We start from the raw sequence: 12,683 nt of genomic DNA on the forward strand, positions 1-12,683 counted from the left end.
TTTTCAGTTGAGGAGTACAAGTACGAGGACGCGCACTTTCTAAAATTGGCAACGAGCTAGCCAGGAGTCGAACCTAGAATCTTCTGATCCGTAGTCAGACGCGTTATCCATTGCGCCACTAGCCCACTTTGGCATGCACTGACAGCGACCTCCAATCCACTCAATACAAAGGCAATGCGTCTGTTCTCTGTGAAAATGTTTGTGGAAAATGATAGTGAAAAGGCTGGGCGAGTGCTGTGCACTGTCCAGTTTAAATTCCATTTGATGAAAAGATAGAATTCTGCCGTCAAGTTGAGTCATGATATTCACACCTTTCATGGTGATACGATCATCCGTCAAAGCTCACAATATTGGCCGCCAACAAAATGCACATCCTTCGAGCCGGAGTTGAACCAGCGACCTAAGGATACCTGTTTTAACATCCTACAGTCCTCCGCTCTACCAACTGAGCTATCGAAGGGAACAAGCAGCACATATTCACAGGGAACAACATCGACTTTAGGCATGTGGCATGCAGTGAAAATGGTAGTGAAAAGGCTGGGTGAGTGCTGTGCACTGTCCAGTTTAAGACTATGACGATCAAAGGAAAGGTTGGTATTTAAGAGCAATCACATAAAAGTAGTTCCGCCGGACACTCTTGCCGTGACCCGGATTCGAACCGGGGTTGCTGCGACCACAACGCAGAGTACTAACCACTATACGATCACGGCCACCTGCTGGCATGAGAATCAAGCTGCTTGTTGTAGAGTATTTTCAGAACTGACTTTCAAATGCCATTCTCATCTGAAATGCTCATGAGGAAAGACAAAAGTCTGTCCACTTCTACTTACCCTTCATCCAGCAATACTGTGCACTTCCAGGAGATGTGTTTTCACAGAATGAAGGTTCACAAGTGGAGGTTTCACAATAGCTGAGGATGACAAACTCAAAGAGTCCACAGGCTAGGACGTGGCTCTTTTCAGTTGAGGAGTACAAGTACGAGGACGCGCACTTTCTAAAATTGGCAACGAGCTAGCCAGGAGTCGAACCTAGAATCTTCTGATCCGTAGTCAGACGCGTTATCCATTGCGCCACTAGCCCACTTTGGCATGCACTGACAGCGACCTCCAATCCACTCAATACAAAGGCAATGCGTCTGTTCTCTGTGAAAATGTTTGTGGAAAATGATAGTGAAAAGGCTGGGCGAGTGCTGTGCACTGTCCAGTTTAAATTCCATTTGATGAAAAGATAGAATTCTGCCGTCAAGTTGAGTCATGATATTCACACCTTTCATGGTGATACGATCATCCGTCAAAGCTCACAATATTGGCCGCCAACAAAATGCACATCCTTCGAGCCGGAGTTGAACCAGCGACCTAAGGATACCTGTTTTAACATCCTACAGTCCTCCGCTCTACCAACTGAGCTATCGAAGGGAACAAGCAGCACATATTCACAGGGAACAACATCGACTTTAGGCATGTGGCATGCAGTGAAAATGGTAGTGAAAAGGCTGGGTGAGTGCTGTGCACTGTCCAGTTTAAGACTATGACGATCAAAGGAAAGGTTGGTATTTAAGAGCAATCACATAAAAGTAGTTCCGCCGGACACTCTTGCCGTGACCCGGATTCGAACCGGGTTGCTGCGACCACAACGCAGAGTACTAACCACTATACGATCACGGCCACCTGCTTGCATGAGAATCAAGCTGCTTGTTGTAGAGTATTTTCAGAACTGACTTTCAAATGCCATTCTCATCTGAAATGCTCATGAGGAAAGACAAAAGTCTGTCCACTTCTACTTACCCTTCATCCAGCAATACTGTGCACTTCCAGGAGATGTGTTTTCACAGAATGAAGGTTCACAAGTGGAGGTTTCACAATAGCTGAGGATGACAAAGTCAAAGAGTCCACAGGCTAGGACGTGGCTCTTTTCAGTTGAGGAGTACAAGTACGAGGACGCGCACTTTCTAAAATTGGCAACGAGCTAGCCAGGAGTCGAACCTAGAATCTTCTGATCCGTAGTCAGACGCGTTATCCATTGCGCCACTAGCCCACTTTGGCATGCACTGACAGCGACCTCCAATCCACTCAATACAAAGGCAATGCGTCTGTTCTCTGTGAAAATGTTTGTGGAAAATGATAGTGAAAAGGCTGGGCGAGTGCTGTGCACTGTCCAGTTTAAATTCCATTTGATGAAAAGATAGAATTCTGCCGTCAAGTTGAGTCATGATATTCACACCTTTCATGGTGATACGATCATCCGTCAAAGCTCACAATATTGGCCGCCAACAAAATGCACATCCTTCGAGCCGGAGTTGAACCAGCGACCTAAGGATACCTGTTTTAACATCCTACAGTCCTCCGCTCTACCAACTGAGCTATCGAAGGGAACAAGCAGCACATATTCACAGAGAACAACATCGACTTTAGGCATGTGGCATGCAGTGAAAATGGTAGTGAAAAGGCTGGGTGAGTGCTGTGCACTGTCCAGTTTAAGACTATGACGATCAAAGGAAAGGTTGGTATTTAAGAGCAATCACATAAATGTAGTTCCGTCGGACACTCTTGCCGTGACCCGGATTCGAACCGGGGTTGCTGCGACCACAACGCAGAGTACTAACCACTATACGATCACGGCCACCTGCTTGCATGAGAATCAAGCTGCTTGTTGTAGAGTATTTTCAGAACTGACTTTCAAATGCCATTCTCATCTGAAATGCTCATGAGGAAAGACAAAAGTCTGTCCACTTCTACTTACCCTTCATCCAGCAATACTGTGCACTTCCAGGAGATGTGTTTTCACAGAATGAAGGTTCACAAGTGGAGGTTTCACAATAGCTGAGGATGACAAACTCAAAGAGTCCACAGGCTAGGACGTGGCTCTTTTCAGTTGAGGAGTACAAGTACGAGGACGCGCACTTTCTAAAATTGGCAACGAGCTAGCCAGGAGTCGAACCTAGAATCTTCTGATCCGTAGTCAGACGCGTTATCCATTGCGCCACTAGCCCACTTTGGCATGCACTGACAGCGACCTCCAATCCACTCAATACAAAGGCAATGCGTCTGTTCTCTGTGAAAATGTTTGTGGAAAATGATAGTGAAAAGGCTGGGCGAGTGCTGTGCACTGTCCAGTTTAAATTCCATTTGATGAAAAGATAGAATTCTGCCGTCAAGTTGAGTCATGATATTCACACCTTTCATGGTGATACGATCATCCGTCAAAGCTCACAATATTGGCCGCCAACAAAATGCACATCCTTCGAGCCGGAGTTGAACCAGCGACCTAAGGATACCTGTTTTAACATCCTACAGTCCTTCGCTCTACCAACTGAGCTATCGAAGGGAACAAGCAGCACATATTCACAGGGAACAACATCGACTTTAGGCATGTGGCATGCAGTGAAAATGGTAGTGAAAAGGCTGGGTGAGTGCTGTGCACTGTCCAGTTTAAGACTATGACGATCAAAGGAAAGGTTGGTATTTAAGAGCAATCACATAAATGTAGTTCCCTCGGACACTCTTGCCGTGACCCGGATTCGAACCGGGGTTGCTGCGACCACAACGCAGAGTACTAACCACTATACGATCACGGCCACCTGCTTGCATGAGAATCAAGCTGCTTGTTGTAGAGTATTTTCAGAACTGACTTTCAAATGCCATTCTCATCTGAAATGCTCATGAGGAAAGACAAAAGTCTGTCCACTTCTACTTACCCTTCATCCAGCAATACTGTGCACTTCCAGGAGATGTGTTTTCACAGAATGAAGGTTCACAAGTGGAGGTTTCACAATAGCTGAGGATGACAAACTCAAAGAGTCCACAGGCTAGGACGTGGCTCTTTTCAGTTGAGGAGTACAAGTACGAGGACGCGCACTTTCTAAAATTAGCAACGAGCTAGCCAGGAGTCGAACCTAGAATCTTCTGATCCGTAGTCAGACGCGTTATCCATTGCGCCAAGGCCAGCGCGCATTGGTCGAGGTAAACAACAAGAAATCGGTTGAAATGACGCTGAGATCAGTAGATCGAATCCTGTTCATGATGAACTCGTTGGGATTCCCACATCATAAACATTGTATATTAATATTTCCAAATCAAATATATAAACCCGTGTGCAATTAATCTTTGCCTAATGTCACTATACACAGTTATAAACAACGATAAGAACTCGTTTATTTGGCTGGTTTTGTCCTGTTGTGGCATTATTCGGACAGCAGGTGGCAGATTGGCTTGCATACCAAATCAAATGTTTTCCTTAATCCCCTTTAAATATTATTTGTAGTTTGCAAGATTATCAAATCGTGTTTTAACCATAATTTTAGTATTTTTGCAAAATGTATAAGCCTATATTAAATTCCCCACAACATTTGGCATCAATAACCCTTATTTTAATATTAAGGATTATTACCCTCAAGAGAAACTGACTAGTATTCAAAAGCATGTATGTAGATGACTATAGATATTTATATAGCCTATGAGTGTCTGTGTGTTATATCTTATGGGCAATAAAAAGAAAAGAAAAAGACACATTTAGATTTGTTTCATTTATCTAAAGAGGATAAAGAAGAAATGAAGACAGAAATGTTTGTTTGTTCAATTTGACATTTTATGAAAAACATTAATAAACAACACAGTGATTACAAGAACAATCAAGAATAATAAGAATAAGAATAATAATAAAAACAATAATGGCATATGACACAGCAAACATGAACCGCATGTAGCCAGCCTTTTCCAGTTTTCCAACTGTACTCCTGGTATTCAGGTTCACAGCTACACACTGGAGTAGAGTAAGTAGACAGACTTAAGAAACTCAAGGGTTTTCATTGCTTGGCTTTTGTTTCTTCCCATATCCATGTTTTGCCAGCTCAGCCCTCCATTCTTCGTAAGATTGAGTCTCAGACTCTGTGCAGAACCAGTTTCCAAAGTACTGGCGATGTGACTGTGGCTTTCTGTCCTTGTTGCACTTTTTGCATATGATGACATCCGACTTCTTCTCATATTTTCTTGTCATTTGTCCAGCGCGCTCTTTGTCTTGCTTTCTCTTTCTGTATTGCTGGGTTGTATATGGGATATCTTTATTTGAGGTCTGTGTCTGAGTGAAGGGTGGCATGAATGATGGTGGCATGGTGACGAGCATCATCTGTGAGGGTCCTGCAGAACACTGCACGGATGGGGGAAAGAGAGGATGTTGGGGTTGTGAAGCCTGGGAGATAGTCTGAGGTTGTGGCCTTCTCTTCAGCTTTGCCTCCCCAGCAGTGTTAGGAGGAAGAATGAAAGAATGAGGCTCAGCCAAACTACTATATAGCAGAGCAGCTCCTTTCTGCAAAGCCGCAGGAAGCGTTTTAGTTGCTGCCATCGGTGCGTCTGGAGCTGGGATGCCTTGCATCACAGTATGTTGTTCCTGTGACCTACAACGCCTGCTGTACCTGAAGACAAAACAAAAAAAGGTCAGTTTTATCAGCTGATCAAATGTATCCAATAGCACTTCATCACATAAGATAAGTTAAGATATAAGGTTTTATTGTTCTCAAAAGTTCTCGCTAAATTACTCACCATTGTGTGAGTGTTGCAGCATTCACTACTGGGAGTTGGATGGTGGTGGCACTCATAACCTTAGCATTGTTAAGGATGCACTCTCTGATGTTGTTGTAAGCACGTAACACCATTGTAAAGCGTGACACCCTCACTCCTTCACAGCGCACAGTGCTTGGGTAGAAAGCACAGAGCCTTGTAAAGATGGCCTCCACGACTCTGTTGCAGTCAGGCCATTGTGCAGGACTGTGAGCTCCAAAGAAACTCCTGCAAATGACAACAAAATACACAATATTAATGTAGGATTATTCATATATTCTTATTATTAATTCTTACTATCTGTGTTATTCTATTTTCCTTCTGTCTGTGTTGACCTGACATTTCAGTTTGCTTAATTAGACGTGATACCTTTTGGTGCTCTCCACACCTGGTGCCACAATCTTTTTAGTCGCCCTGTATCGTCCCTGCTTTAAGGTGGTTTGGTGACGTGGTGAGTAAGCAGTCTTCCTCTTGTCATAATCCCCCAACGCCTGCCACAGGGTGATGATCTGGGCGCTCTGTTCTCCAGTCAATGCAGGACGATGTTCTTTAAGGCCAACCAAAACCTCTGCCAAGTCCTGCACGGCTCCATACCCCTGAATATTGTCACGGCCGACACAGTCCTAGAATGAATTTTTTGAAAATTGAGAAAAAAATTAATAGCAGAAAAAAATAAGACAATAGAAAATACCTGAGCATTTCCAACATATCCCAGAGTTTGTTCACAGACATGTTAAAGGACACAATGAATTAACATTACATCATGTGAAGTGGAGTCTTCAGATGTTGGAAGATCCCTTTCTGTTGGTAGCTCGACCACTGGGCCTTCAATAAACGATGCCACTGGAGGAGGGACCACACATGATGACGACATGGTGGTGGATTGAGAAGATTTCACCGCAGATTGAGGGGCCATAGAGGAGGATGACACAGAGCTGGATGCAGGCGTTGCTGATGGAGGGAGCACAGACGCTGCAGACAATGATGCTCGCGAGGAGGCAGCAGGTGCTATTTCTGAGTCAAGTGTTGGGACAGTGATGTCTTGAAACTCCTCAGGTTCAGCATAACCTTCATCAGTTGTTACATCAATGTCATTAGACTCTGACTCCACAATAGCCACCTTGTAATCCTGCAGGACTTTACCAGTTTGCTGGTAAAGATATTCGAGTCCAATGAGCTCACCTTTAAAATAGATTACAAAAATAAATAAATGGCAAACAATTAAAAAATATGCCAAGACATTATTCAACAGCTCAGTGGTAACATTGTATTTGTTTAACTTGAATGAAATTGTCCCAAAAAATAAACAAATAGTTGTATACCAGTGTACTTTCTCGGCCCAGCATAAGGGGTGATCTTCTCGCCAAGAACCTCCTCTGCAAGAGTGTTGACAGCATGACGGAGCAGATGATTGTAGCAACGTGGATGCTGCTCATCCGTTGTTGCTGCCACAGCCCGGTCCTCATTCCACCTTGACAGTCCATCCACAAGATACGCTTGGTAGAAGGTGTCACTTGCCAGTGTACCTAAAGTAAAGTAAAAAATAAAAAAATCAGACCATACAAACGTTTCCTATAAATCAACGAAAAGCTGTTCTTCTTACAACTAATTTAATCGCAACACAGTTCATTTACTTATTTATATTGAAATTAAATCCTACATTTATAAAGTCTCTATTAACACATATTTACCTGGGATGAATCTGTTCAGATGCAGGTGAAATGACTCGAGGGAAGTGGAACCTCTGGCACAGCGGAAGGTTGGCAGACGGTGTCCTCCTTTCATCACAGTTCCCGTTTGCAGGTAGAGCTGCACTCCTGGAGGATCCTGGATGCAGGCCACATGCTTTCTCTGGGACTTCCAGATCTCGCTCATCCGGGCGGAGTTGATGAGTGGGACTCCCAGAGTGTTACGGCCAGCATCCCCATCGAAGGCCTGGATATGGCGTTCAATCAGAGCCTGTGTCTCCTTGGTGCCGCGGGTGGTTCTCTTACAATGCAGGGCTAGCTCGTTTCTGTTGATAGAACGCAGCACATCAGCCTCAGATGGTTGCCTCATGGCAGCTTCTAGCTCTGACCTCTTGGCCTTCTTCAGAGCTGACAGGTCGTCCTGATCCCACGCAAAGATACAGTGGCTGAGGCGACTCATGAAGGGGGCATACAACTGGTGTGAGTCAGTTGTGCAGCCCACAGCAATCCTCCGCATGAAGTGCCAAATGTCTAACCGGATTGTCATCTGCTCCCACTCTTCAAACATCCTTCTCAGAAGAGTGTTGCCACAGCAGTCCCGGTCAACATATAGAGCTTCGGGAGGAGCCACCCCAGCCACTCTGTATCGTCTGATGAGCCCTTCAATCATCGGCCCGAGACCGAAACCTTCACTGGCAGTAAGCACACACATGATCACCTGCCCATGCTCATTACCAACATTGGTTGCCCAGGTGGCTGTGCCATAGCTGTGTCCTGCAAGCTTTCGTGCGACTTTCTTGGTGGAATCCATTTTCAAGATCCGACCATATTGGGAAGTTATGGTGGCCTTGACCTCATCCAGCCTTTGCAAGACATCCTGGGCATACACCTGCATCAGCCAACGGTGTTTTGGGACAGGAATCATAGGTGGTGCAGGTGCAAATGAAACAGGCAGGATCAGGCCAGATGTGACAGCTCTGGCAATCCCCTTGCAATCTGTCAGGTACTGAACCGTCTTTTGTAACCAGACCTCAGTGTGTCGTTCCTGCAGCTTGTGCTGGATTTGACTGCTGCTGTTGCCCAGCCCTCGCTGACGCATCAAACTGGCTACCTCGAAGTCACATGCCAGTTTTGATGTTAGAATGCAGGGGAACTGCACCCTGTGGCCCATGTCCAGCTGAGACACAATGCCGTGGCTCCAGCTGATGACCTTCCGGTGGCAACTTCGGCAGGACAGGTACTCAGATGCCACAAAATAAATCGTACCCACCGCAACAACTTGCCTGATCTTCTGGTGCAAGCCTGCAGATGTGAGGAGATCTTTGTGGCAGTCTGGGTGTGGACAAGTTAACTTGACTTGCCACAGCTTACGTGGCATCCAAAGAAGCAGGGGACGGCCAAAGTAATTCTCCAGTGGAGGAGAAATACTGGTCTTCAGTGGCACCTGTGGAGGATACCACCAAAGTTTGTCCACTCTGCTAAAGTCCAGCTCCGGATGCCCCTGTGCTGTCCACTTGAACAGAGCCTTCGAAATCCACCTTTGGTCCACTTCTGGCAAGGCGCGTGTCCAGCCAGCTGGAATACAGACTCGTGCTGGGGGGGGGGGGGGGAAACAAACATATATATTTGATTTGAACTCTTTTTTTTACTTTATAATCTCTTGGAAATTGAACATGTTGTGCAGGAACTTGTAAAACGCAAGTCACATGAAGTACAAAAGCATATACTACTTTTAAGATACATTAGATAAATTAACATCAATAGATGAAGATGTGAAGCTGGCCAGAACCAAATATCAGGAAGTACAACTGTAAAAGAAAATATTTTGTATATAAAAGTATAAACCTACATGTCACATTGGCCTCTTCAAAGCGTATTGCCTCTGCTAGCAGCGTGCTGTCATCCAGCTCAGTAGACACAGAGGTGTGGGAGATGGTGGGAGGGGGCTCTGTGGCTTGCTGAACAGAGACAGTCGGGGGGGCGAGGGTGAGTAAAGGCCCTGTGCGTCCCTCAACCGACGCTGTTGGCTGAGCAAGGGTCAGTGAGGGCCGTGTGTGTGCCTGGGTCAAAGCTAAAAAACAAACAACAAAAGTAAAAAAAATGATAAACAACACGGATAAATATAAAAATATATATAACAACTGTGTTATACATGAGTGTGTGCTTACAGGGTTTTGCTTTGAGGGGGGAAACCAGCCTCGTCACAGTCTTGGATAATGTTCTTGAATTGGGCAATTTCCCAACCAAGAGGGAGCGAAGAGCAAGGGTGGCAGCGTGCTGAGTTGGAGGAGTGTTCTGGGTGGTGGAAGTGCTCTGTGTGGCGGCATGCTGAGTGGAGGGAGAGACCTGGATGGTATCAACATGCTGTGTGGAAGGAGGGGGCTGAGTAGGGGGACAGAGCTGGGTGGTGGCACTTGGTTGGGGTTTTTTTCCAGCATATTGTGCTTCCTTCATTGCAACAGCAATTCTACCAGAAGGAAAGCTCTCAATGTATTCCCTGAAACACATTTTGTTGTTCGCATGTTCCTGGGAGTCTTTGCTGCCTCCTGTGGGATCCCTGTTCATAGCTGCCACCAGGTAAGCAGCATACCCCAGGGCATTTTCAGCTACCCAGCGAAAGGTCTGTCCACGAAAGACACCAAACTGAATTTCAAAGAAACCAAGCAGGTGTTTTCGGTTACTGATATCGCCACTGTGTTGGATTAAAGCTTTTCTGGCTTTGTCCAGCACTACGTCTGGGGACAGGGGTCGCCTCCACTGCTGGCCTCTGTTGGCATTTTTGACTTTCGTTGCTTCCAATGTGTCCGTAAGGTTAATACTGCCATCAGCTCGTCTCCTGAAGCGAGGTTCCATCTAGAATATAAAAGGACAACATATATAAAACAGAGAAACAGATGTTTAAAACACAGCTGTGGAATGCCACAAAGTGACCCATCTTTCTTTTTTCTCACTTCTCATCTGCAAGAGTCAGCCTCTAGTTGGACACTTTAATGACAATCACCTTAAATAGGACTGTTTGCACCTTATACTGCCATCACCTTATATTTGCATTTTGAATGGGTGGACACTTTAATGGCAATCCCTTTAGGTGTGCCTGTATATATACGCATACGCACACACACACATATATATATACACATATATATATATATATATATATATATATATATATATATATATATATATATATATATATTTATATATAACCCTAACCCTAAAACTGTTTTCACATTTAACAATGAAATGGTCCCTCGTTTCATCATTCTTGTATTTTTTTTTTCCTGAAAATAATTTAAGGCCATGAAGTTTCAGGTGGAAAACACTTGTCATTGTATTGTTTTACGGTAATTAAAAACACAAAACGGGTTAATTCGACCCAAACACCACTTCCACAGCTTGCGAAATTGTATTTTTTTCCTATATGCCTGTTTTTTTACACCGATTATATTCAGTCATGATCGCCTTGTAATGCTATGCTCATAGCCACATTACACGAACTAAGTTAAAACAACTAACAGTAGCCTTGGGCCGGGCTAGCAATTCGGTGAATATATTTATTTTAACAAAAGTTTACTTACCATTTCTTTCAAAATCTTTCAAAAGTCGAACGTGAAGAAATCTGTCTCTGTCGAACGTGAAGAAATCTGTTGATTCCGATCGGGACTGAGGCGAGCGCTGGCGTTACTAAGCAACTCTAAGGCGGGGACATCCGAGTGGGGCGGGACATCGGTGTGAATCTTGGTAGCGATACGAGCGCTGATTGGCCACATCGTGGTAGAATTCTGGTAGATTCTTGGTAGCAGACAGGGACGTGATTGGTTGCCACTACCAAGATTCACCTCGACCGACGGGTGGCGGGGGGCGCCACTAGCCCACTTTGCCATGCACTGACAGCGACCTCCAATCCACTCAATACAACGGCAATGCGTCTGTTCTCTGTGAAAATGTTTGTGGAAAATGATAGTGAAAAGGCTGGGCGAGTGCTGTGCACTGTCCAGTTTAAATTCCATTTGATGAAAAGATAGAATTCTGCCGTCAAGTTGAGTCATGATATTCACACCTTTCATGGTGATACGATCATCCGTCAAAGCTCACAATATTGGCCGCCAACAAAATGCACATCCTTCGAGCCGGAGTTGAACCAGCGACCTAAGGATACCTGTTTTAACATCCTACAGTCCTCCGCTCTACCAACTGAGCTATCGAAGGGAACAAGCAGCACATATTCACAGGGAACAACATCGACTTTAGGCATGTGGCATGCAGTGAAAATGGTAGTGAAAAGGCTGGGTGAGTGCTGTGCACTGTCCAGTTTAAGACTATGACGATCAAAGGAAAGGTTGGTATTTAAGAGCAATCACATAAAAGTAGTTCCGCCGGACACTCTTGCCGTGACCCGGATTCGAACCGGGTTGCTGCGACCACAACGCAGAGTACTAACCACTATACGATCACGGCCACCTGCTTGCATGAGAATCAAGCTGCTTGTTGTAGAGTATTTTCAGAACTGACTTTCAAATGCCATTCTCATCTGAAATGCTCATGAGGAAAGACAAAAGTCTGTCCACTTCTACTTACCCTTCATCCAGCAATACTGTGCACTTCCAGGAGATGTGTTTTCACAGAATGAAGGTTCACAAGTGGAGGTTTCACAATAGCTGAGGATGACAAAGTCAAAGAGTCCACAGGCTAGGACGTGGCTCTTTTCAGTTGAGGAGTACAAGTACGAGGACGCGCACTTTCTAAAATTGGCAACGAGCTAGCCAGGAGTCGAACCTAGAATCTTCTGATCCGTAGTCAGACGCGTTATCCATTGCGCCACTAGCCCACTTTGGCATGCACTGACAGCGACCTCCAATCCACTCAATACAAAGGCAATGCGTCTGTTCTCTGTGAAAATGTTTGTGGAAAATGATAGTGAAAAGGCTGGGCGAGTGCTGTGCACTGTCCAGTTTAAATTCCATTTGATGAAAAGATAGAATTCTGCCGTCAAGTTGAGTCATGATATTCACACCTTTCATGGTGATACGATCATCCGTCAAAGCTCACAATATTGGCCGCCAACAAAATGCACATCCTTCGAGCCGGAGTTGAACCAGCGACCTAAGGATACCTGTTTTAACATCCTACAGTCCTCCGCTCTACCAACTGAGCTATCGAAGGGAACAAGCAGCACATATTCACAGGGAACAACATCGACTTTAGGCATGTGGCATGCAGTGAAAATGGTAGTGAAAAGGCTGGGTGAGTGCTGTGCACTGTCCAGTTTAAGACTATGACGATCAAAGGAAAGGTTGGTATTTAAGAGCAATCACATAAAAGAAGTTCCGTCGGACACTCTTGCCGTGACCCGGATTCGAACCGGGGTTGCTGCGACCACAACGCAGAGTACTAACCACTATACGATCACGGCCACCTGCTTGCATGAGAATCAAGCTGCTTG

At 45.0% G+C, this 12,683-nt stretch overlaps 2 protein-coding genes across 2 annotated transcripts; both read right to left on the reverse strand.

Moving 5' to 3' along the window:
* Window positions 1-4,791: 4,791 nt before the first annotated feature.
* On the reverse strand, window positions 4,792-6,506 carry LOC306831227 (uncharacterized protein; the record flags this gene model as incomplete). Its single annotated transcript, XM_079355185.1, has 4 exons — window positions 6,313-6,506; window positions 5,922-6,175; window positions 5,535-5,780; window positions 4,792-5,407 (listed from the first exon to the last, which is right to left on the reverse strand). Exons 1-4 carry the CDS (start codon window positions 6,466-6,468, stop codon window positions 4,792-4,794), a joined length of 1,272 nt encoding a protein of 423 aa, XP_079211311.1. The 5' UTR covers window positions 6,469-6,506.
* A 226-nt stretch (window positions 6,507-6,732) lies between these two features.
* Window positions 6,733-9,118, reverse strand: LOC306831837 (uncharacterized protein). The gene is made up of 3 exons (XM_079356084.1): window positions 9,090-9,118; window positions 7,244-8,833; window positions 6,733-7,078 (listed from the first exon to the last, which is right to left on the reverse strand). The coding sequence occupies exons 2-3, from the start codon at window positions 8,616-8,618 to the stop codon at window positions 6,828-6,830; spliced, it is 1,626 nt and encodes a 541-aa protein (XP_079212210.1). The 5' UTR covers window positions 8,619-8,833; window positions 9,090-9,118; the 3' UTR covers window positions 6,733-6,827.
* Between the last annotated feature and the right edge of the window lie 3,565 nt (window positions 9,119-12,683).

This window comes from Symphodus melops (genome assembly GCF_947650265.1).
Source record: "Symphodus melops genome assembly, chromosome: 11".
In the NCBI taxonomy this organism is placed as follows: Eukaryota; Metazoa; Chordata; class Actinopteri; order Labriformes; family Labridae; genus Symphodus; species Symphodus melops.